The 26,365-nt window shown below is 39.6% G+C and overlaps 2 protein-coding genes across 5 annotated transcripts in view; one reads left to right on the top strand and one right to left on the bottom strand.

Moving 5' to 3' along the window:
* The window catches only part of LOC138170728 (serpin B4-like), a 427,261-nt gene that overhangs the window by 391,222 nt on the left and 9,674 nt on the right, over positions 1-26,365 (top strand). Inside the window, exons 2-5 of one of the 4 annotated variants that reach the window (XM_069100232.1) lie at positions 20,685-20,734; positions 21,626-21,807; positions 22,606-22,677; positions 23,397-23,531. In XM_069100232.1, the coding sequence (XP_068956333.1) occupies positions 21,643-21,807; positions 22,606-22,677; positions 23,397-23,531 (372 nt within the window). In that variant the 5' untranslated portion in view covers positions 20,685-20,734; positions 21,626-21,642. The other 3 variants (XM_069100231.1, XM_069100234.1, XM_069100233.1) reach the window with 3 other exon arrangements.
* Positions 15,088-15,839, bottom strand: LOC138170205 (cornifin-B-like). The gene has a single exon (XM_069099532.1). The coding sequence runs from the start codon at positions 15,759-15,761 to the stop codon at positions 15,474-15,476; it is 288 nt and encodes a 95-aa protein (XP_068955633.1). The 5' UTR covers positions 15,762-15,839; the 3' UTR covers positions 15,088-15,473.

Here is a 26,365-nt window from a genome sequence, read left to right as displayed (position 1 = left end):
TAGAGAAAGAGAAGAAAAATCTGAGGTAACATAGACTGATGAATATGGCCTATGACTATGAATGGGCCACCAATTGAGAAAAGAGTGAAGAGGCTCACAGAACAGGTACACCTGAGGAGAAATGATCAAGGAACTTAAATGTACTTTGTCTACTCATCCTTTATGTGGCCCAATATATCCTTTCTCCTCACAGATGATCATAATTTATAATATAGAATAGAAAAGAGGAAGAAAAAAAGCAGTAAAACCAACCAGCACACTGAAAAAGTTTGATATTATATGTAATGTTCCACAGCCACGGTCCCCCACCTCCATAAGAATGGCATGGAGGTATCTTCTCATATCTCTTCTTTGGGGCCAGGCTTGGTTATTGTCATTAGATTTCTTTTTATAAATAAGTTTTTACTAATGTCCTATTTTTTTTTTAAATATCATAGTTTTCCCCATTATCCTTTTCCTTCTTCCTCTTAGAGAGCAGACATCTCATATAACAAAGAGTATTTTAATACTATTTACCTGTTGTTTCTTACTTCATCTTGTCTCAGTTCATATCTCTTCCCAAGTTTCTCTGTATATATTATATTCACTCTTTTTTTAGAGTATAATAAAATTTTATCATGTTCATGTCTCACAATTAATTTAACCATTCCTCAATGATAGGGATGTACTTTGTTTCTAGTAATTCACTACAGCAAAAAGTGCTGATATAAATATTTATCATTGACCTTAGCCCCACCTTAACTCCTCCCTAATCCCACCCTCTTCTCACCTGGTCAGCCTAATTGACATCTAATGAATGTCTTTAAACCTTAACTCTTTAAAAACTATGCCTGTGTCTTCTTTAAGCTTGCAGGTCCCCTAAGGATCCTTGCCCACTGTAAGGCATATAATAAACTTCTACAACTCTGACTCCAATGAGGCTTGAGTGGAATTCTTTCCAGACTGAACCGCAGGTTCTGGTCTAAAGATAAGATCAGAGTCCCTGCTGAACCTAAAAGCCAACCCTCATCACACTCACTCAGTCATCAAAACCCAAATAAACACAGGGGACTTGAGAAACAGGGGGATCAGGAAGGGGAGAAAAGGGAGTATTTGGAATTCAACTGATAAGATTTATTATAAAAACAGGAAAACATTCCCTTTTGAAGGGCAGGAAACAAAGGGAAGTGACCAAATACTTTTATCGTTATGAAAGCAGTCCTTTTAGACAAAACTACAGAGACAACCAAGGAGAGCAAGTAGCTGTTATAAAAATGAATGAAACCATCTGTTTTACTATATCCTTACATAGTTTGTTATATTTTATTTCTCCCTGGAGATTTTCTAGATTTACTAGAATCAACCATGTGGTTGGGGGACCCACTGAGATGTTACAAAATAAAATTGAGACAGAGGTTAAATAACTCATCTAGGGTCACATAGCTAGTAATTGTCTGAGCCTGGACTTGAACCCAGATTTTCCTAACAGCAGGTCTGGGAGTCTGACACTATCCACTGTACCACCAAGATGTATTTGTTTAGAGACACAGAGATTAAAAAAATATATCAGTAAGAAGTTATGCCTCCTAATTAATTTCCAGCTATACTGACCCTAAACCCTTCATATACTGTTGTGTTTATCCGATGTTTCATTTTAATCCATCTTAATATCAGACAAGGTCTTCCTGCCTTCGATGGTTTCATCTCTCCCCTCTTTAAGTGTAAACCAAGTAATCGCTAGAGTTCTTTTCCAACTCTAGAAATATTCTAGGGTTCTTAACCCAAATTCAAATCTTCAGCAACAAAGTAGGGAGACATCATTGTGGCTGAGGTAGAAAATCAACAGTGAAAGCTCATGTACTTTTCATTTTTTAGTTTAGTATACACCTGCCCCATCAGCTGTTCTTTTCAAGGGTGGGGGGGGGCTGTGACAGGCATATAGAGAAGGTATTTTTAGTCCTTCTTGGTAGTATGAGTTCTCACTAGAATCAAAAGTTAGATTCTGGGGGGGTCTCAACATATCCAAACTGGAAGAACCCACTGAGGCAGAGCTCTAAGCCAATAGTACTTTATTACTCCCTCTACTGAAGAGGACCTCAGATCTTCTTCATGGTCTGAGATGTGCCTCCTTTTCCCAGGGCCTTACTTTTATAGGGCTTGGTGCCCAGACACTCAGAAGGGGTAAAATAAAATTTGGGGTCTCATTGATTGATAGACCTTGATTTTGTCCCTCCAGGAAGATCAAAAATGATGCATCAGCATGGATGGTCACAGGATGGGCAAGGCAAGGATCATCTCTGCTGACTAAGTGGTCATGAGATAGTCGCCTGCTTATATTGGGCAAGAAAGGGTGGTCTGGAGGTACAAAAATAAGTTGGGGGACTTGTCACCCATGCTAGGTTTTGTCATCAGTATTCTTGTGGTTAAGCAAGTAAACTTTATAACTAGTAATTCGTGGCTCTGGGGCCTAATATACAAAACTTTTAATCACTACCCCTGTGGAATCATATCAAGCTGTTAATGCTGATTGGAATAAAATAGGGGTGTGATTAATTATCTATCACAATTCTTGTGCAATTTTACCACAGCTATTTGACTGGAGGACTCAATTGATCATACTTGGCTAGAGGTAGATGTGGGGCATATATGCACAATAGGGTTGGCAAGTTTCTGCTGTTGGATATATCAGTTTGTAAGCATTTAATAAGTATCTACTCAGGGAATAGTACTATGGTAGGAGTCACAAGAATACAAAGTATAAAATCACTTAAAAAAGTCAGATAGAAAAAACCTTGGGTATAATCTGATCTAGTGCCTTTATTTAAGAGATGAAATTAAAATCTGATTCAATTCACTATTTTTTCAGTTATATCTGAATCTCCATGATCTAATTTGGAGGTTTTTTGGGCAAAGATACAGGAGTGGTTTGCCATTTCCTTTCTCCAGCTTGCTTTATAGATGAAGAAACTGAGGCAAGCCTGGTGAAATGACTTGCCCAGGCTCACACAACTAGTAAATATCTGAGGCCAGATTTGAATTCAGGGAGATGAATCTCCCTGATGTCAGTCCCAGAGCTTCAAGCCCATTCTATCACCTAGCTGCCCTAAGATCCAGTAGATTTGGTGAATTCTGTTCAGAGAATTCTAAGATCTCTTTGATGTTTTTATTAACAAGAAATACCTTTTTTTACAATAAATTATGAAAGGTAAGGGATTCAGAATGCTCTAGGATTTTGTAGTTATATTTTAAAATAATGCCATTTCTAATAATTTACGCAATAAAGATTGAGTACATATATACACAGATATACACAGGTAGCTATAATGTGAAACATAGCATCATCAGTTCAGCATTTAAAGGAGCCTCACACATCATCTAGTCTAGAGATCATCTAATTTAATCCACTCATTTTACAGATGAAGAGTTCTAAAGATGTAAAGGGATTTGTCCAAAGGCAGGGGCAGCTAGTTGGTGACAGTGTCAGGGATTCTAAATCAGATCCTCTGACATCGACTCAAGAACTCTTTCTGTTACACTTGCATTTGGTAGAATTTGAAAGAACAATAAGAAAGGTAGAAGAGGTGAGGGAATTTGGAGGAGGCAAAGAACACTATCCTTAAATTGGGTAGAATTGAATAGACTCCATGTGGGAGGTGTCATTGAAGCTGGGCCTCAAAGACTGAGTAGCAATTAAAGGGGCAGAACTGGGACAGGTGATTCCATGTGGAGGGAACAACATGGACAAAGTGTGGAGAGTAATCAGAAATATGAGTCCAGTTTTGCTGCATTGCCTTGTTAAGCCATCTTGTGGCACCATTGTTGCCGTCAAGGTATAGATACCAGAAGGGAAGGAAGCCTTATGTTTCACTCAAATTCTAGCAGAATTGTCCCAGAAGCAAATGCCATGGAGGGTTGCAACACACAAGGCCACACATCACAACCTACCATTTAAATCCTTAGACATAATTCACACTATGTCAACATCACAATGGCCAATCAGGTCCCATAATATTACATGACCCTTCTATTCATGGAGCTTATAACCTAATTGGGGAGACAAAGACAATACTCACGGAATGTGAAAACAAATAAAAGATAAGCTCTGTTGTACTCCCTGTAGCTATGATAATAATGGTTCACATTTCTATGGAGTTTAATGGTTTGTAAAGATTTTTCCCCACAACAAGCATGTGAAATAGGTAGTATGAGTATTATTCTCACATGACAGGCAGGAGCCTAGACTCAGAGAGGCCAATTTAGTTTAATTGAGCACCTATAATGTGCAAAGTACTGGGTGTGCAATGACTGCACCCCTGCCACACTGAAAAGAGCAAATAAACCAAGAAAGAAAGGAAACACTTCCTGTCCTCAAGAAATTTACACTCTATTGGGGAGAGGAGGAATAAGTTAAGTGATTTGTCCATAGCTACCAACCTAAGAGATGTTTGGACCAGAACTCAAATCAAAATCTTAACTTTAAATCCTCTGCTTTTTCATTATGTCAAACTGCCTTTCTGAGGAAGCCATAAAAGAGAGAGAGGCAGATTAGCTGGCACAGGAAGAGAAAAGTTCTTGAAGAAGGTTAGGGCGTGAAGGATATCATATTAAGAATGATTTATACAAAAGCTTTATGTGTGTGTTTCTACTTCTGAGGGACCACACTATTAATTAATAACTAAAGTTTCATGTCCTTCAGTCATAACTCTCAAGGTTAGTATCATGCATCGAGTCTTTGCTACTTGAAAAAAAGAGCCAGTTGTCATTAATTACAGAGAACTGACATAGCTTTATTAAGGACAAGTCATGTCAGACCGACCTTATTTCTTTTATTGACAAGACTACTAAACTGACAGATGAAAGGAAAGCTGTAGATATAGTTTCCTTATTTGGCCTCATCTTTTTCTTGTCAAAAAGATGGAGAGATGTATATTATCAGATGGATCTGAAAATGGTGAATGGCTGGACTCAAAGAGTTTAGCAGTTTCATATCACATTGTAAGAAGTTCTCTAGTGGCTCACACCATGGATCCTGTGCTTGTCTCTGTGTTGGTTAATGCTTTATTAGGAATCTGAATGAAGGCAAAGGTTTACAGATTTATAGATGACAGGAAGATGGAAGGAATAGCTAACACATAGAATGATAGAGTGAGAATCAAAAAAGATTCTGAAAGGTCAGAAAGCTGGACTGAATATAATAAGATGAAATCTAAAAGGGATAAAATGATTATATTCATGTTCAAGAAATCGACTTCATAAATACATAATGAGTTGTGCTTTACTGTCCTTTTCCCACATGAAGACAATTTTCTATTTGGATTCAGCGCTCTTGGGGGCATCTTACCAATATCTGAGGAGGACTGATCAGCTCCTCGTATTTATATCACTTCCCACATTTATTAACAATTTCCCTCTTAAGTTATTTGTGATAAACTATCACACTGAAGGAAGAGAAAAAGCATGTTTCACACATAAAACTCAAGAATAAGAGGTTTATTTAAACATATTCTTCCTACCTAGTAGAGGTTTCAGGCCCAGCAGAAATAAAATGAAACTTTCTTTAGGTCTTTGTCTTGGGTTGGGTCTCTAGAAGTCGTCGGAGCCCAGACCATAGAGGCTTACAGTTTCAGATCAGCCAGTGGGGAAAAGATGTGGAAGAAGGGAAGAGGCTCTCCCAGATGTCCCATCTCTGATGAATGTTAGAGATGTTTTGTTTTCTTGTTCCTTGGGCTTGTAAGGCAGAGATTAGCTGAACAGGCTGTTGAAAATGGGACCAGAAGGTCTAGTCTTCTGTCTGCTAACAACGATTGCAGTAATATGTTATTTTTAAGAACCATGGGGCTACAAAAAACTACATCAATTGGATTGAGCACAGTTTTGCAAAACAGGGCGAATCCTTTGCAATAGTTTAGGGATATGAGATAAAATAGTAAAGATGTAAATGTGCATATATAAAGGTTGTCTAATTGTTATTGAATAGTTTATTATTTTGAAAAATTAATTTAATCAAATCCAAGAAATTATGCTAATGACTGCCAATTGAATTCCAATTTTAAATATTTCATACTCCCATTTGAAGTTAGGAGAAATTATTTTGATTTCTGAGGATTCATTTTTTAGTCTTGTACCTATTTTGGTATGTGCTTATCATGTACATTGATTGCAGAATGCAAACGAGTCTGAGAGTAGGCTCAAACAATCCAAATCTTTTAACATGATGTTCACAGAGGAATTATAGGGTACCAAAACTTGGGCCGTCTTAGCGACACCAATGGTCCAGAGGGGATAAGAAGATAGAGGCCTTCATTCTTAGTGTTCTCCAGAGTTCTGTGAGACAAAATGGGGAAGTGGTGAATGTGATGCTTTAGAAAGCTAAAAAAAAAATTCAGTATATTTAAGCTGAACATTATTCCTTTCTCTGAATTCCTTTAGGCTGCAAAAGACAGACACAGAGACAGAAATAGAGAAAGAGACAGAAACTGATCCTTTGTAAGGTCTCTTTGCCATCAACTAAATTTTGAAACATTTTTTAGGGCTTAAAATAATTTTTTGTTCTTTTTTCCATTTAAAAAATTTTCAAGTCATTTTCTAAGAGGAAAGGAGGACAGGATGGGACATTTCTTAGTGATGCTGCCAAAATCATGTGGAAAATCTCATTTGTCATTCTTTCATTGACTTTAAAAATATTAATCTTATTTTTATTAATAGCTTTTATTTTTATAGTACATTCTTTTCCAAACATATAATATGTGATACCATCAAGCCTCAGCTGCCTCTTCTCTCTGCTCCTGAAGGCCCTTTTTCTCATTGGTGAATTCTTCCTAGAATCTCAATTTTGGGGAAGCTTTATAGACTAACCACCCACTATTCTAATTCAGCCACCATGCCCTGGACAAGTACATTCTCCTCCCTTCCCCCCACTTCCTAGCTCCCTTTATAGGTATTATTTTCCTCTATTAGAATACAAACTCCATGAGGATAGAGACTGGCATCATTTTCCTTTGTATTTATACCCCAATGCTTAGCCCAATTCCTGGTACACAGGAAGTGCTTAATAAATGCTTCTTGACTTTTTATTGACTTGCTCCCCAGTATTACAAGCCTTCGCTTGTAGCAAGATTTTAAAACTAGAGAAGGAAAAAGTAGTTCAGCAAAATTGACCAACTGAATCATGTCCAGCAGCATAAAACATTCCAATCCATGTCCCCAGATGTACAATAAAGGGTGGTGTATTTTCTCAACTTTTCCCAATGCCAAGCTTGATCACTATAACAGCATTTAATTTAGCTGTTGTTCTTTCTATTACCTTTTTTTTTTTTTTAAAGCAATTGGGTTTAAGTAACTTGCTCAAGGTTACACAGCCAGTTATTTCTGGGTGTGGTGCTAAGTATCTGAGCCCCGTATTTGATCCCCAGGTCATCCATACACTGGAGCCAGTGCTCTTACTCACTGAGCCACCTGGCCACCCCTTCTATTACCTTTTTGTAGTTATTGTGTATATTGTTTTCCTGGTACAGAAATTTGCTTTTATCTTTTTGCTTTGTTTTTTGCAGGGCAATTGGGGTTAAGTGACTAGTTTTTGTGTTAAGTGTCTGAGGCTGGATTTGAACTCAGGTCTTCCTGACTCCAGGGCTGGTGCCTGTATTCACTGCATCACCTAGCCACCCTATCTTTCATTTTTCAAAAAACATTGACTGCTTATTTTCAGGCTTACAGCAATCCTAGGATGAATGTATTCTGGTGTTCTAGTTATTATTTTCACTTTACAAATGAGGAAGCTGATGCTAAAAGCAGGTTAAGTGACTTGTTCAGGGTCACTCAATTGACAAGTATCAGAAGTTAGATTGAAACCTGGATCTTCTGGGTCCCACTTTTTATCCACTGTACCTTGTTACCTTCCTCTTTCACTGACTTTCAACTCCTTTGCTGTCCAGTTTAGATTTACCTTACCTGAAAGGTTTTCTGTGGAACCCATTCATCTGGAGATCTCTTGCCATAGTTCTAGAGTACCTATCTGGAGCCTTTATTTCCTTGCCTCTCAGGTTTTGATCCCAAATTGCTCTGCAGAACCTGGAAACAGATTGATTTTTCCAGAGCAATACTTTGTGACTTCTGGTCGGGTCATTAAGATTGATTCCCTGAGGGCCACTTGAATGCAAAACCAAAATGGAGCATGTTATTATCCTAGGCAATTTTTGGACACTGAATACCTTCTGTGTAATATCCTATATGCAGGGCTCTGTCTCCCTTGATCCTTCGCTGGGAAGAACTTGACTGATCTCCAAATAAAGAACTATGGACAGTGGATACAAAAATTTCTCCACTACTATATATTGTGCCCAAGGAGGCTGCCCATTTTGACTAGTTTAAGCCCTGCCAAAGTGTTTTGGAACGGTATAGAGAACTACTGTCACAGAGGAAGTTTGTGATTACGATTAATCAAGACTAATCAAGGTTGACAATCCAGTGTTTGTATTGTTTGGGATGAAAAACCCCATCCAAAATTTAATCAAGAACACAGAGCTTTCTCAGGATAAGAACAGGAATTTTATTCTTTTCCCCGGGAGAAAAGGATGGTCTTCCCAATTACTGGTCATGAGGAAGAGGCATGTTACAAAAGGCAGAACAAGAATTTATACCCTAACGTAGTTAGGCCCCCTCCCATCGGCTGAGAGGCGGGCTCAAGCTTCAGCATGAAAATCTTCCCCAGTGGCAAATAACAGGGAAGCCCACCACTATCCCTCAGTGGCTGGGAGGCAGAATTATAAAGAAAGGGGATATAGGGGATAGCCAATTTAAATGTACCTATCCTCATTTAGCAAACGCCAAAGTGAAGAAGGGAGGTGCTAAGAGTTTAATGCTGTTTGGCAGCAAGAGAAAGGAGGAAGAGTCCTGAAGCAAGGGAGGGGGAAGGAGAAAGGTCACCAATAAGGTTGGAAGTTAACAATCAAAACTGCCTGAGAAGTTTTCACTCCCCAGACAGTATCAATGAGTCTGTTTCCATGGATTAGAAGCACGCTATAGTGGAAAGAGTCGTGGGCCTGAAGTTGGTAGGGACATGGGTTCAAATTTAGTCTCAGATCCTTGCTAACCATGCAGTCCTGGGCAGTCTTTCTGAGCCTCAGTTTTCTAATCTCTAAAATGTGTATAGTATTTGTGTCACATACCTTACAGTGTTATCGAGAGGTTCAAATGCAGTAATGGATGTAAAATGCTTTCTGAAACCTTAAAGTACCCTATAAAGTCTTTATTATTAGATCTACAGAAAGGTAAGGACATTTTCCAAAGGCCATAGTCTAGACATTTTATTCTATCCAGAGGTCTTGAAGGAATGTGCAGAGGGAGTGCAAGGTCTGCCGCTGGGGTGTGGATGACTCAGCACTTACTGTATTTGTTATTACCTTTGGCAAAGAATCCTTCCTACTACTCAAAGTCCACGGTAAATAAGGGATCAATAATAGCAGCTGCTCCCAAAATCTTAGCCTTTAGGGTTCAGAGACAGCTTAGTGCTTATCTGGCCAAACCCCTTACTTTTCAGAGGAAGCCTTTCAGGACAGAATGATTGACTGATTTGCCTAAAATCACATGTAAGTAAGGCTGTGTTCGTAAATGTTTACAGGAGGCTGGGGGAGGGGGTGGGAATACCTACAATACATTTTTAAAGTTTAATATGCATTACTAATATTTTCTCCTCCACTCTGTTAAGTCTAGACAATCAATAATGCAAAAAACCAGGCCCAGATGTTTAGGTTTTGCAGATTTCGGAGGCATAAATGCTGAGATGGAAAATTGAATTATTACCCATCTGATATGAGACCACTCCAGCACATCATTGCAAGTGGCAGGGCTGGGGATTCATATTCTAGTCACCTACTGACAAATACAGCGCTATTTCTATATGCAACACTGGGCTAGAACTGAGTGAAAGCCTTGAGATCATGTAATCATAATCAATCTTAATGATCATCTGTCCAGTGCAGGGGTTCTTAACTTTAAGACTTAATTATCATACCTTTGGCAGTCTGGTGAAGTCTACGGACCTCTTCTTGGAATAATTCATAATGGAAGGAAATACTAAATTTTGGTAAAAGGGTAAATAAAAATTTAAAAAATTCATTTTCCCCTTCCACATTCTTGGACCCTCTTAAATTCATCTTTTGATCCTATCACTTGGTCAGTAAATCCTTCAACAGATAGTTATTGGGAGGTAACTTTGTATCTGGCACTATGCTAAGTGCTGGGAATACAAATCTAAGTATAAAGGAAGACAGTTCCTGTCCTCAAGGAGTTTACTTTCTAAAGGGGAAAGACACCCATAAGAGGAAACTGGTAGCGGGGGAAGGGGGGAAGGAAGCTGAAAGGGGGTGGGGTGGAGGAGGACTTTGAAAATACTGGAGTTAAGAACGTCTGACCTAGTCCGGCATCCTCAGTTTTAGACAAGAGGAAGCCGAAGTTAAGAAAGGTGAAGTGACTTGTCCAATGTTCCACAGGCAACATAAAAAATTGTTACTGATCCTCGTTGTAAGTCTTGTTCAGTTTACACTGGAATGGGAGAGGAAACAGCTCGTGAAGATTTTCTTTTCGTTGGAGAGATCTTTGAAGGACCGTCCACAGAAAGCTGGAGTCAGGGCTATCAGGCCTTGCAGCTCTATCAAGGAAGCTACATGAGACAAGTGTCTTATGAAGAGCCAGGTTTCAGATCAGCACAGTTGTGGATTTGACTTATTTAAATATTGAGAAATACTTGCAGATAAAGGTTTCAGGTGACTGGTTAGTAAGAGCTACAGGTAACTGAGCAAAAATGGATTCCTGCTGCCCTCTTGTGGAAGGAACTGCAGATCTTTGACAACAAGTGTTTGAAGAGGACTGTCGTCCAGGGGCGAGGGGCCTGCAGCCTTGAGGCCCTTTAGGTCCTCAAGCACGGCCCTGAAGCCACGATTTTGTCCAAGGACCACTATTTGAGGACATAGAGGGCCACATATGGCCTCAAGGCTGCAGCTTTCCCACCCATGCTCTAGTCTGAGGCTCTTGGGTTACCCTTCTTTTTAGTTGCCTGCTTTCTTTATTTCACTGGCCTTACTATATGTCTCTGGTCTTTTTTGAAAATGAAGGCCAAACATTACCACTTGCTAGTGTGAAAAGTTCTTGGATACAATTTTGATAAACACTGCAAACAAAGCAACACTGCTCCTTTGCCAATAAGTACAAACTCTTCACTTATTCACTCAAAAGATTTTTATTGGGTACTTGTTATTTCATAAGGTTCTACAATTATTTCTTTTTATTTTTTTGAGGGGGAAAGGCAAGGCAATTGTGGTTAAGTGACTTGTCCAAGGTTACACGGCTAGTAAATGTTAAGTGTCTGAGGCCAGATTTGAACTCAGGTCCTCCTGACTCCAGGCTGGTGTGCTATTCACTGTGCCACCTATCTGCCCCCTCTACTGTTATTTCATTTCATCCTCAAGACACATTTATGAGGTTGACAAGCAGGTTTTATAATTTCCATTTCACAAGTGAGGAAACTGAAACCCAGGGTCATTCAGTGACTTACCTGTTATCCTGCTAGTTAGAGGTCTATGGACTGTAGTGCAGGTTTCCTGACTCTTAGCAAATTGAACCCCTCAATTCATCCAATATTTATTTAGTTTCTACCATGGTAAAACATGGACAGGCAGCAAGGTGTATAGAGTTCCAGGCCTGGAGTTGGGAAGAACTAAATTCAGATCTGGCTTCTGACACTTACTAGCTATGTGACTTTGGGCAAGTCATTTAACCCTGTTTACCTCAGTTTCCTCATCCATAAAATGAGCTGGAGAAAGAAATGGCAAACCACTCCACTATTTTTGCCAAGAAAATCCCAAATGGGGTCATGGAGAGTCAGATACAACTGAACCAACAAAAATGTAAAGTATTGTTCTTTCCCTAAAAATATTAAAAAAAATTTTTTTTGAGCAATTGGGGTTAAGTAACTTGCTCAAGGTTACATGGCCAGTTATTTCTGGGTGTGGTGCTAAGTGGTAGAGCCTGGATTCGATCCCCAGGTCATTACGACACTGGAGTAGGTGCTCTTACTCACTGAGCCACCTGGCCGCCCCTCTTTCCCCAAAAATATTGACTAGCATCTCTTTCCCATAAGAAATCTGCACGGTCAATGAAAAACTGAGGATTCTGGAAGAGAGGGAGAAAAGGACATACATATACTTTGGAAGGATCACTGTTTGAGTCCTGACAACTTTCTAGCTTCATGAAATCATTTAACTATAGAATTCAGAAGAAGAATAGGTATGATCTCTATACTTTTACAGTGGAAGTTGACCCAGTATCATAGATCAAGAACTGGAAGGAAACTTAGATGCTATTTATTCTAACTTCCTCATTTTACTGACCTATGGAGTATAATTTTAAGGATGAAATTCTACTGACATAAGTAGTGCTGCCAAAATGAATTAGTATATAATTATGAAATGTTTAATGAAATAAATAAAAACACAATACAAACACTGACAATAGTTTGTGGTTTTCTAAGTCAACATGCAGCTTTGGGATCTTTTTGCTTCCTATTTGAGTTTGATGTTGTTGTTCAGTCATTTTCAGTAGTATCCAACTCTTTGTGACCTCATTTGGAGTTTTCTTGGCAAAGATATGTGGAGTGGTTTCCTTCTCCAGTTCATTTGATAGATGAGGGAAATTCAGGCAAATAGGATTAAGTGACTTGCTGTTATGGGAATGTGAATTTAAGATCTTCCCTGCCCCTAGGCCCTTCAGTAGGCTTAAGTGCACTTGGAGCCTGTGGTGGGAGGCTTGTTTTTCAGGAGATACTTTGTGATTGGGCAGTGGGTCAAGAGGGTTGTTACATTCTCTGAGCCAGGAGAAGGCAATATAAGCCCTGATGGGAGGGTTTGCTTTGGGTCTCACTTTGAGAAGTGTTCTGTGATTTGACCAGACAAGACTCTGGGCAGCTATGGAGCCCCCAGCTTTGAAAACCCAGATGTTGATGCTTCTCTCTCTGGTAACTGTGACTAGGTATGGATGTAATGGTCAGACAGTTGGAGGCCTGTCTGTTTGATCTGTTTCTCTGTCTTCTTGTAACTTCTGTCGTATATTCTGAAGTTCCAGGTGCTGACTTTTTCCCCTGAGCTAGGTAAATGACATGTTTGATTAAAGCAAGATTGTTAACCCATTTTGAGTTGCTTTCCTTTAGAAAAGCAGATCTAAGAACCTGTGTTGGTAGCCACCCTGGGGATTCTGGGATGCTTGCTGCTACATTTGCCCAGGGTCATACAATTAGTGTGTGTCTGAGGCCAGATTTAAACTTAGGTCTTACTGACTCCATTGGTCTAAAGACTGATGAAGATACATAGGTAGATGCCTTACTAATTTAATTTTTAAAAGATGTGTTTGGAGAGGATTCTAGGAATATGGTGGAGTATGTCAGAAAATTCCAAGCTTTCAAGATCTTCCCCCACAAAAGAGATAAAATAGCACCTTAGGGCAAACGAAGTATGGGTGGAGATGAATGAGAATAGGGGCAAAACCGGGGTCTTCCTGGGACAATTTGAGAAGGTCAGAAGAAAAGTCCAGGGAAGAGGTTTGGTGCCTGTGAAGAGTAAACACCTCCAGGCTTGGGCCCACTTTAACAAGTGGTAAACGCTGGGGTTAGTTGGGTTGAGAGGCTGCTTTGGTCCCAGCCACAGGAACTTTTATCCCTGTAAAGTGAGGGGAGTTGGGCATCTGGACTGGGGAAGGTCCAGGGAACTTCTGCTGACAAGGAACACCAGACCAAGCTGTGCTATGAAGAGTGGTGGTGGGGACAGGCCTGGTTCATGCAGAAGCAGTGGGGCAGAATGTCCCTGGCTGGGGGTACTTATAGGGAGTTGGAGGTTTGGCTTTGGTTCCAGGTCAGAGGGGAGAACTGCAGAGCTGGGGCAAGCAGCACCATCCCCCATTCCCCAAGGCTAGAGGTGATTATAAAAATTAAGCTACTACCACAAAAATGCACAGGCAAAGAAGAAAGAATCCAACCACTGGAAGCTATTATGGGAATAGAGAAGACCAGGATTCATCTTCAGAGGAGGATACTGAAACCCCCTTTAGCCCCAAAGAGTAACATCAAATGGTCACCTGCCCAAAAAGAATTCATAGGTCTTAAAAAAAGACTTTAAAAAAATCAAACGACAGAGATGGAGAAAAAACTAAAAAGAAAAAGAATAACCCAAGAAAAACAGGAAGATTATGAAAGGAAGGCCAACCAATTAGAAAAGGAGATCAAGAATCTTAAGGAAAAAAATGACGCCTTGAAAATGAGACTTGAGCAAAGGGAAGCCAGCAAAATTATAAGATTAAGAAATAATGAAAAAAAATATGAATAATGAAAAAATAGAAGAGAGGGAAACATCTTATAAGAAAAACAACAGGGTCAGCTAGGTGGCGCAGTGAGTATGTAGTGGACATCTGAGAAATAACAGGACAGCAATGCCAATTATAATTTGATAGGAATGTTTATTAACTGCGGTGACTGCCTCACTAATAAGGAAGACAGCATCGAGCCTTCTGTAAGATGCATTTTTATAGACCTAGGTGTTGCTAACAGAGTGTGATTCCAAACAGGGGGTACCATTTCTGGTAAAGTCTTGGGTACCTAATAAGAACAGACTTGTATCTGGGCTAACAAGAACAGACTTGTTATCTGGAGTATGTTTCTAGCAACACAGGTGAAACATTCCCTCATTATTATGGCCTATTAGGTGGTTTCCAGGGACCCTGGTAGGAGCCCCTTCTGGCAGGTTTTAGGGGGCTTTGGTGTATAATTTCTGATGGGCACTTCAAGTAGAGCATTGGCCTGGAGTCAGGAAGACCCACATTTGGTTCCGGCCTCAGACATTTAACACCCACACAAAAATACTAGCCATGTAACCTTGGGCAAGTTACTTAACCCCAATTGCCTTCCAAAAAGCAAAAAAAAAAAAAAAAAGAACCCCCCCCTAAAAAAAAAACCAGAAAAAATAGAAGAGAAAGTGAAACATCTTATAAGAAAAACAACAGATCTGGAGAATAGATAAAGAAGAGAAAACATAAAAATAATCTAACTGAAAGCTATGATCCAAAAAAGAATTTTTTTTTTTCACTTGGAAAGTGAGTTTAATGGGATCAGCGTAGAAAGGATACAGTCATTACTGGACTGAAGCCTCGCTGGACTGATTCTGACTTTAGCCCTGAGAGCTGTGTTGCCAGAGGACCAGCTCAGGCAGATGTAGCCTCAGCCTGATCCAGGTGCTTAGGAATCCCAGGGTGGGGACAGACTTCTGTAGCATTTTCAGGACCCAAATGAAGGGCAGGACCTTTGCTAATTGGTTTCAGCATGATATTTATAGGCTGAAAAGCACCGGGGAGAACTCTCTCCCTAGAAGTATAGACAGCAATTAGGATTGGAAACATGATGGTAAGGAACATTCTTCATCTGGCAGCTGGTCCCATGGAGGGTGTCGTCCTGGGACATCTTACTTCTGTTTGGTCTTGGGGACCTGTGGGCACTTCTCTTGAGCTGCAGGTGGAACGACCTTGGTGGTGCATGGCTCTGGTACCTTAGGATGAGAAGGCTCTGGCACCTTGGAATGGCAAGGCTCTGGCACCTTGGGATGGCAAGGTTCTGGGACCTTGGGATGGGAAGGCTCTGGTACCTTGGGGGCACATGGCTCCTGGGGAGGTGGTTGGCAGGGCTGTTTCACCTGCTGCTGATGAACTTGGGGAGGTGGGGTACAGGGCATCTTCTGCTGCTGAGAAGACATGGTTCTGTGATGTGGATAGACCTGGTGTTCAGAGAAGAGCAAGTTCTGTGGCTTCTGGGTCTGTTGCTGAGTCCTGGACCTCCCAAAAAAGAATATTGATACAATAATACAATAAATAATTAAAGAAAATTGTTCTGAAGCATTAGAACAAAGGGGGAAGGTAGAAATATAAAAAAAAAATCCATTGATCATTACTTAAAAGAGATCCTATGAGGAAAACTCATAGGAATATTATAGTCAAATTATGAAACCCCCAGCTCAAGGAAAAAAAATATTAAAAGCAACAAGAATAAAACAATTTGAATATGATGGTGCCACAATTGGAATCACACAAGACCTAGTAGGGGAGACGTTAAAGGACTGCAGATCATGGAACACAATCTATTGAAGAGTAAAAGAACTGGGGGTCTGGCTGAAAATATACCCAGCAAAGTTAAGGATAATCCTGAATGAAAAAAATGGACATTTGATCAACTGTTAGACTTTCAAGACTTTGTTAAAAAACAAAACAAACCTGAACTTAATAGAAGATTTGACATACAGGAGCTAAAAGAAACATAAGGTACATACTGAAGACTGATTACGAGGGATTCAATAAGGACACACCATTTACTTTTTATATATGTAAAATGAGAAACGCATATCTAAGATTCTTATTAATAACTGCATAGCTCATGAGAAAGACTGGGAGTAAACCTAAGTATGACATGAATTAAAAAAGTAAAACCATTTAGGAAAGTTAAAAAGAGTAATTATTTTATACAAATGAGGTATAAGAGGAAGAATTGATACAAAGGAATTAGATGAGGGAGGAGGGCTGGTAGTTCTGGTAATCTACTTTCATTGGAAATGGGTTTAAGAGGGAAAAATACATATATATTTAGAAGAGTACAAAAGTCTTCTAAATTAAGAAATAAAATAGTAAGGGGATAGGGAGGAAGAAGAGGACAAGGGAGGGATCTTTAGAGTGGTGGGTGAGGGAATAGGTAAAGGGGAGGGGTATAGAACAGTGTTTATATCAGTGGGAATGGGAGGATAAGGGAGGGTTCCTTGAAGGGGGGTAGGCAAGTAACAGGAGGGTAAGGTAGCAGGTAGAAGTACAGTAGAGGAGGCAGGAGGAATAGAAGACAAGGGATAGGCACATACATAAAAACAAAGATCAGGAGTAGAATGTGGTTGGGAAAGTATATGTCTATATATGTATGTACATATGTATTTATATGTATATATCTATAGCTATAGAGAAATATATCCACACTTAATTATAGCCTTTTTTTGGGGGGGGGAGAGGGAGGAAAAAAAAACAAAGTAAAAAAGTTCACAGCAGAGAACAAAAGAAAATTTACACGGAAGCAAAGAAAAGATGGACAGCTCTCAACACAGTGTAGTATATATCTATCATACATGCTGTATGAAAATAAATGAAAATTTATTGTGACAGATTTTGAATCCCCTCTTATATTCTGTTATACACATGACATGCTTTTTTTCCCTTCCTTACTTTTTATTTAAGTTCCAGTATTTAAGTTTATGATTATGTTTTTGTTTCTTTTCTCTATTCTGTATTTGTGTTCTGATGTTAGGTGAGTCTAAAATAAAATAAATTTTTTTTAAAAAAAGATATGTTCAAATTATACTGCTACTAGGCCTATGTCCTGAAGAGATTAATATCTAATACCTATAAAAATGTTTGAGCAGCTCTTTTCATGATGGCAAATAACTAGAAACTATGGGGGTGCCCATGAGTTGGGGAATGGCTAAACAAATTGTAGTTTATGAATGAAATGGAATACTATTATATCATAAGAAATGATGAAAGGGACAATTTCAGAGAATCCTGGGAAAACATATGAACTGATGCAAAATGAAGTGAGCAAGACTAGGAAAACACTTTATATTGTAACAAAAATATTGTAAAAATGGACAGATTTAAAAGATTTAAGAACTCTGATCAAGTCAGTGACCTACCATGATTATGGAGTGCTAATGATAAACCATGTTACCCACTTCCTGACAGATTGGTAATGGACTAAATATGCAAAATGAGACACTTTCTTGGAAATAGCAAATATAGGAATTTATTTTGCTTGATCATACATGTTTGCTACAAGGATTTTTTTTAGTAGGGAGGAGAGAGACAAGAAAAACTTGTTAATAAAAAATTAATAAAAATATATAGTATAAATTGAATTTTAGGTAATTAATCAATCAATAAGCATTTATTAAGTGCTTGTTATATGCCAAGGACTTCATCCTAAAGACTAATCTTGGCCCTGGGGAAGAGATGGAGAACCAAATACCCCTCCTTTCCACAGAGAGTTAGGGATTATGGCTAGGGAATGTTTGCTTCTCAGTTGATTTTGTTTAACTGATTTTGTTAACAAGGAAGTCATATTGGATGGTTGGAATTGAGGGGGAATATATTCAAAATGACTGTTAGATAAAATCAAAAGGCATGAATAAAATAAAATAAATTTTTTTTAAAGCATGTGTTACTCTTGGTTTGGGACTCTTTCCTGATACAAAGAGCCTAGGTAGATTCCCATCCTAAGAACATGGGAAAATCTCTTCTTGGTATCTCACAGCATGCTGAAACTTAATTCCCACTTGCATGAGTGTAAGGAGACCACAGATAAAAGAAGGAATGTTCTATTGATATAGCAAAGAATAGCAAAGAACTCCCCACACAATTCTTGGAATATAAACAGACATTTCCTAGTGAGCACCCTGGATCCGAGAAAAATGAAATCTCAGCCACTTTGAATCATGGATAGTCTGGTTTCTTCCTAGCTACTCTTAGTCTGATTATAGATTTTGGATAAATATGACTCTGTTGTTAGTACAGTGTTTGTCACTGCACAGGGAAAAGCTTTCCCTGCCTGGAAAGAGATGTAGATTTCCCCTTGTATGACTGTTCTTTATTAAAGTCGTTAAAGTATATGTGGATTTTATTTGGAGGGTCTCACCAAATTCTTCATCATATTTCTCTGTCTCCTGATGTTGGTGCATAGCCTATAATTCTCTTCTGGGGGATTGTTTTATAAATATTCTCCTCATGGTGGTACTATAGTGTAAAAAGACCAGAGTATCCTATAAAATGATTTTCCCTTTTGCCTGTGGAAACATGAGAAAACCAATCCTCTCAACTAATTTGTTTTCTGCTCCAAGGAATCTTTGAGCCATGCTTTTGTAACAGCCTTTTCGTTTTCTGATTTTATTTATTGTGAGAATGTCAAGATTGAGATAATTCAGTTCCTTGAGCAATATTATAACTAGCCGGGCCACTGGACAAGAATCTGGGGCCACTGGACAAGAATCTGAAGTCAAGTAAAGTTCACAAGTATTAATTAAGTGCTTACTATATGCCAGGCACCGTGTTAAGTGCTAGGAAACAAAGAAAGGCAACAATAGCCCCTTCTTACAAGAACCTCAAGTCCCAATGAGGGAGACAATATGAAAAAGGTTATGCCTTTACAAGATTTACTGGGTGAATTGGAGATAATCTCAGAGCAAAAGCATAAAGGGAGAAAAGGAAAAGCTTTTTATAAAAGGTAGAGTTTGACTTGAGGTTTGAAGGAAGCCAGGGAAGCTAGGAGGTGAAGATGAGGTAAAGTATTCAAGGCATAGAGCACAGTCAATGAAAATGTATGGAGTCAGGAGATTTACATCTGAGTTTCCCAAGCCTATACCGGCCAAGGCCAGGACCTGTCCAGCTGAGTGAAGAGGAGCTCATCAGCAGAAGGTTAGATTCAGGGCATGGACTTTTTTTTTCCCTGAGGGGCAGGTTGTAGGGAGAACAAGAAGGTAGATGAACAACTATCAAAGACCAGCTACTAAGGTTTGGAGAGGCTGTGATCAGCAGCAATGGAGAGGGTGACCTATGAAATCCCTGACTGCTGAAGCGTCTAAGTTAAGGCGAATGACCATTAGGCAAGTGTCCTATCTGCAAATGGGACCATTTTAGGATGGCAGATTTTAAGTTACAGCTTTCAAATCAGCCAGTATATATTGGGCATCTATTCTGTGTTTTCACACAGTACTAGAAGTAGGATTGTGTGACCCTAAGAAGCTGTGTAGCTGTTTTTTTTTTTTTTTTGGAGGGGCGAAGGCAAGGCAATTGGGGTTAAGTGACTTGCCCAAGGTAAGTAAGTGTCTGAGGCCAGATTTGAGCTCAGGTCCTCCTGACTCCAGGGCCAGTGCTCTATTCACTTCGCCATCTAGCCATCTAGTCATCTCCCCCCTCCTCCCCCTCCCCCAGCTGCTTCTTGATTATCCTGCTGATCAGTCTTCCCAAAAGATGCATTTGGGAATGCATGAAACATTGATGAATGAAGCAGATGTAATCCTGAACTGTTCCATGACAATATATTTTTATGGTAAATGGCATCAAATTTCTAAGAAATTAAGACAGCTTTCTACTTATAGACACCCCATTGTAACTAGTTGTAAAGCAAATATTCACCCATTAATCCAACTTTTTTTTTTCTGTATGTGGGTGGGAATTTGTTTTTTTGCATTCAAATTTTAACTCACTATAGACAAATCCTGTATGTAAATTTCTAGTTATCAAAAAGAAAAAATACGGAGAAATTATCTGCTTTAAAGTATTACCTCATTTAGAACTGGAAGGTCCCACCCGTTTTACAGATGGGGAAACTGAGGCCAAGAGTGATGAAGTGACTCGGTACAGACATTAATTAGTAAGTCTGGGTTTCAGACCCCGGTCTTCTGGCTTCAGATCTAATGCTCTTTCCCCTCCTGCATACTTCACATTTAATGCAAACTTGTCCCAGAGGTACTTCCACACTAGGCGCGCGCACGGGCAGGCACCCCACCCCAGCAGAGATGAATCACTGGTCTGGTGAGTCCCAGAGTGGGCGGAGCCACCCTGGGGTTTATACTTTCATTCTTCTCTGGTCAGAAAGGAAAAACTCGCCCGACTGACCGATAACTTTGCAGCTGAAAACCAGAAGGTAAACGCTTCTGTTCCTTTCTGTTCCTTGATTCTTTCTAGGCTTCTCAGCGTGTTCCCCTGCCAGGCAGTCCTGTAGGAAGTAATCATTTCGTGGGAAGAAGCCGCCCCGGGAAGAAAGTGACCTGATGGGGCTGATAATGACCACAGAACAGAAGCGGAGGTTAGCCTTAGTGAGCCCACCCTATACTGTATACTGAGAGCGCTGGTTATAGTGAGCTCATGTAAAATATATTTTAACTCTTCACCAAATAAACTGTGACCTAGGAAATCTGTCCCTATTGAAATAGATGCTGTCTGTCCGTCAGTACAAGCATCCTGAAGGGCCTGCCATGTGCCATGCACTGTGCCAGGCTCTGGGAATAACAGCGATAATAACGGAGGAGTCCTTGCTAGTGTGGTTGGTGCTACAAGCCCGGGACCTTGAATCAAAGGACCTGGGTTCAGGTCCCACCTCTGTCAACTTATCAAGCTGGAGGATCTTCACAGAATGACTGATTCACTCTCCGTAACAGCCCTGTGACTGATTAGTGACTATCATCCTCGTTTTAAAGAAAGACAAGGTGAAGCCTAGACAAGTAAAATGACCTGCCCATGGTCACACAACTAGAAAGTATTAAAAGTGCAATTTAAGGTTTTCCTGACTCCAAGTCTAGGACCTAATCAACTATGACAAAATTATTGAGGGTAGAAATTTTTTTCTTCCTTTCCTTTTCTCCTCACCTCTCCTCTCCTGTTTTCTCTCCTTTCCTCTCCTCTCCTGTCTTCTCTCCTTTCCTCTCCTCTCCTCTCCTGTCCACTTCTTTTTTTCTGTATTTTTATTCTTAGTATATAGCTCAGCACTTGGCCTGATTAATTGACATTCTGGGTTTGGGGTTTCTTGTTTTCTTAGGTCTCAGCAGCTTGACAATGCCTTCTCTCAGTGAAGCAAATGCCAAATTTGGCTTTCGTATTTTCAGAGAATTAAAGCAAAATGCAGAGGATAATCTGGTCATTTCCCCCCTGAGCATCTCAGCGGTGATGGCCATGGTCTTATTTGGAGCCAGAGAGAAAACTGCATTTCAGATACAAAAGGTAAATAAATGCAAACTGTGCTTGGTTTCATTTCCTCAAATGGTCTTTTTGTGGTTTTGTTAGGGAAAGAGGATTTTTTTGTTGTTTTTTGTTTTTTAGTCTGTGTTCCAAATACAGACTTGTGGAATTTTATAACAAGTCCTAATTCAGGGTAATTTTTGCACAGCATATTGCGGCATTCAAAACAGACTTTCATGTCACATTTGCCTAAGGCTTGTCTCAATCACACAGTTGAAGTATATTCAGAATTGCACTTGGCTTAGATTACAAGTAAGATTTGTTTGCATTTTCTTAGCATACACCAAATCAGAGGGAAGTTAAAAAACATTTTATTGCAACTTTATTTTCATAATCTGAAAAGTATACAGAACATACCTGTTATTAACTATAAACTAGCACAAGACTGCTTGCTAGGAATCTGGAGCTATCAGTCTGATTCCATATCACAATTCAAGATTTTTTTGTTTAGGAAGTGTTAACACCTCTGTAAGGGGTGTCAACTGAAACTGAGAGACTGAAAATAAAACTTGGATGTATGTGTAGTGCTGCATTTAAATTACTGGCTTAAAATCCCAGCTCTGCTTTTTACTCTCTGTGTAACCATGGGAAAGACATCTCATCCAGTTTCTCGGCCTCAGTTTCTTTAGCTGTAAAATGAAAGAGTTGGACTTGATCTCTATGGTCTCTTCCAGCTATCCATCTATGATACATTTACTGTTTTCCCCCAAATGTATAATTGAGAGATACATATATTTTTTTCATTCTGACCCCCACAACAACATTTAATATATTTTTCAGGTGCTTCACTTAGATGAAGTTACAAAAGGAGGCAGGCCAGGTGTTGGAGATAGTCATGGTACATCAGCAGAGGTGAGCTGCATGACAGCAGGGGTTGGGTGATCCGTCCATGATCAATGCATGCTCCAGACTGGGACCCCATCACACCGATGGGAGTGTCAGAAAAATGAGCACTTTTGGCATATCCATTTTCCCAAAAAGGGATATAGGCAAGCATCCGATAAGGAAGGATCTAAGGTGAAGGATCCTTCTGTTGACCCAAAAGGGAAGAAGCTCCTTTAATATTCAAGGCAGAAGCTTTCAGCTGGTTGTACTACATTTGAAATGTGGAAGATGTGGCAACAGGCTCTGGGTGTGGAGGAAAGAAAAAGATTGCTATTATTATTCAGTATTAGTCATTTTCAGTCATGTCTGACTCTTTGTGACTCTATTTGGGGTTTTCTTGACAAAGATATTGTAGTGGTTTGTCATTTTCTTCTTCTGTTCATTTTACAGATGAGGCAAAAGGGTTAAGAGACTTGCCCAGGGTCACAGCTAGTAAGTGTCTGAAGATAGATTTGAACTCAGGATAAGTCTTCCTTACTAGGCCAGACACTATCCACTGTGCTACCTATTTATTTGTTGTAAGGGAGTTTTAATTTTTTGAGGGGGAGACGGTTGGACGAGTTGTGGGGGACATTGACAGTGATGTACAAAAGAGCATCCATGACACAATAAAAATATACAGAAGCTAGCAGAAGGAAGCTTTTTCTGGGATAGGATCAGCTCAAGAATCTTCTTTTTATCTGAAGGCTGTCTGTGGCACACCTGGAGAGATCCATTCCCAGTTTCATTCCCTCTTGGAAGAAATCAACAAACCCATTGATGACTGTTCACTGACCATTGCCAACAGACTCTATGGAAGCCAGACATTTCAGTTCCTGCAGGTAAGTGTTCTGGCTCTATCACTGATCATTTACATTTAGATGCTGAATACGCTGGTGCTCAAGATCACATCATTTTCTCTTAGCTAAACAAAGTCCAGTTAATAGAAGTCATAAGAGGTAGTAGGTGAAGATGCATAGCAGATGTCTGGCATTTTCACACTGGTTTTTGAGAGTGTTTTCACCTTTTTAGGTTCATCGTGTGTTCAAGGTTGAGAATCCTTAGGTTTAGGGATGGCTAGGTGGTGCAGTAAATAGAGCACTGGCCCTGGAGTCAGCAGGACCTGAGTTCAAATCTGGCCTCAGACACTTAACACAAAAACTAGCTGGGTGACCTTGGGTAAGTCATTTAACCCCAATTGCCCTCCAAAAAGCAAAAAAAGAAAAACACAACAAAAAACAGAATCTTTAGGTTTTCAGGTTTGGAGATTCAGTTTTGCAGATTAACCCAGAAGTAATTGTTCATACTAACTGAGTGTACTAGAGGCTGATATATAAACCAGAATACCAATTTGTTAATTTACAGTGAGTATATATCTTTGGTATGATATCCAGGACTAGTCATTTGCATAGGACTCTGCCTTGTCCCATCAAGAATCTAAATCATAGATCACATTGTTGCTCTGTAAGCAAAGGATCAGAAAAGAAACTTGATTGTTGACAAAAGGAAATTTACAGTGAGCTAATATGGCTTGGTATATCATCCTTCTTCACTATAAGAGTGACATTGTAGATAGACCAATGAATTTTTTACTATCCAGTCAGATTTTTCTCAATATTCCTCATTGATAATAATAATAATGACTAGCATTCATATTAAATGTCATGGTTTGCAAAGTGCTCTACATATTAACTCATTCGATCCTCTTAACAATCTTGTGATGAAAGTGCAATTATTATCCCTGTTTTACAGATGAGTAAACTGAGGCTGAAGAGGTTATGTGACTTGCCCAGGATCACAAAGCTATTAAGTGGCTAAAGCAGGATTTGAATTTAGGTCTTCCTGAATCCAAATCTGACACTGCTCTCCCAGCTACCTCTTTGTCACCAAGTTTCTTTTCCAGTTAGGTGCAAACTTCCTCCACCATTTGTCCTTTTTCCTGAGCAGTGTGGTCTCTGATTAGCTTCATTTCAATTATAATCTGTGAGCCAAGCTCTCTCACTGACCAGGGAATGGTATTAGCTGTACATACTGAGACCCTCTCCCAAATGGATTTTCTAATCTTAACAGCTTCTACGAAATCAGTGGGGCTCTACAAAACAAACAGCATTCCTTGAGAAAAAAAGATGGGTAAACTTTGTCCTGGCTACCTGACCCAAATCTTTCATTTCTGAGCAAAGCAAAGGCAGAGAATAAAACACCATTTACAAAGAAGTCTAGAGGTGTTCTTATAATATTATTCCTGCAGAGGCTATCCAAAGTTTGGTGCATTTGCACAGGAAATAACCCAGAAAACTGGAATGACGTAGTGACCATAATGGTGGAGATAGCCATCAGCAAGGAAGAATTGTCCTTACTTCCAGAATCAGCATGTTTGTCTGGTAGGTATAATAGTTCCGATTGTAGCGTTGGCTGCCTGTGGTTACATCATGGGTAGGGTGCCACTTTTGATGTTGCCAGCTGATCTGTGGTACTCTGTTGCTTAAGGTGTTGACATGTCCAAAGCCCTGACATTTCTGTCATAGCAACATTTACTTTATCATGGGCGTGTCACAGTATTGAAAATTCCAGCTTATTTTACATTGCTTACCTTTTAGAGTAGCTTCTTCTGATGAGATTTTAAGCAATCTTAGATGGAGAGCTGGCCTGAATCAGGAAGACCCGAGTGCAAGTCCCATCTTTGTGGTACATATTAGCTGTGTGACCTGGGCAAGTTCCTTAACCTCTCAGTGCCTCTAAGCATGCTTGCTAATCTGCACTATAAGAGAGATTTCTCCTATAGTGATAGCAGGAAATCTGTTGTAGGTCCAGAACAAAAAGAAAGTAGTCGCTATATCACGGTGCATTATTTACATAGTATCTCATCCATTTTTTGAGGCCTTCTTCCTGTAGCTACATAATTGGATCTCTGCAGGCTTTTTGCTGACCTGTCTAAGGTGTTAGCCTCGAGTCGTTCTGATTGGCAAGCTTAGATTCTCTTGAGGCTCCTAAAATTCCAAGAATGGGCCTGTTCTGTACCTGCAGAGCACCTGAGGAGAATGTTCCAGGTGTCTAAGGTTAGAAGTTAGCTTGGTACAGGAGATTGGTACAGGACTGGATTAGAAGGTCAAGAGATATGGAATCACACCCTAGCTCTGCCGCTTACTGTCTGTGTGACTTTGGTCCCATCACTCTAACTCCTTTGAACTTTCTTCATCTCTGAAATGATAGATATGGACCAGACAACCTCTCTGGTCCCTCCAACTCTGGATATATGATCCCTATATTCAGTCCAGGTGATCATTGTGTTGAGATGGAAATTCCAGAAACCATATTCAACAATGGGGAAATTATTAGAAAAAACCATTCAACTCTAAAGAAGATCCTCTGAACCACTCAGCCATGTGGAGTACCATGCCGCCATCTTCAGCGACTACTCAAGAACATAACTCTGTCTCTGTTCAGTTCCACACCAATCCACACTCAGTTATTTTTTTCCTGTCACTGTTGAAGTGGTATATGAGGTGCCCTCATATGCTTTTTATAATTATTTATCTAAATGGCACTTTTCTCATTTCATTAATCTGTCAGTAGGTCAATTAACCATATTTAGAGCCATAGCTTTTGTAATCAAAAAAGGGACTTGTTAACATAACATGGGTTATTAATATGCTTTCAGTTCTGTTTCCACCTGAAC

This window comes from Petaurus breviceps, unplaced genomic scaffold (assembly GCF_028583685.1).
Source record: "Petaurus breviceps papuanus isolate PSGF00001 unplaced genomic scaffold, PetGlider_PUasm1.0 38, whole genome shotgun sequence".
In the NCBI taxonomy this organism is placed as follows: domain Eukaryota; kingdom Metazoa; phylum Chordata; class Mammalia; order Diprotodontia; family Petauridae; genus Petaurus; species Petaurus breviceps.
This window is presented reverse-complemented; position numbering and strand designations above follow the sequence as displayed.

What these genes read in the sequence shown, in the direction of transcription:
- LOC138170205 (XM_069099532.1), bottom strand. Translation starts at nt 15,761, where the DNA reads ATGTCTTCTCAGCAGCAGAAGATGCCCTGTACCCCACCTCCCCAAGTT.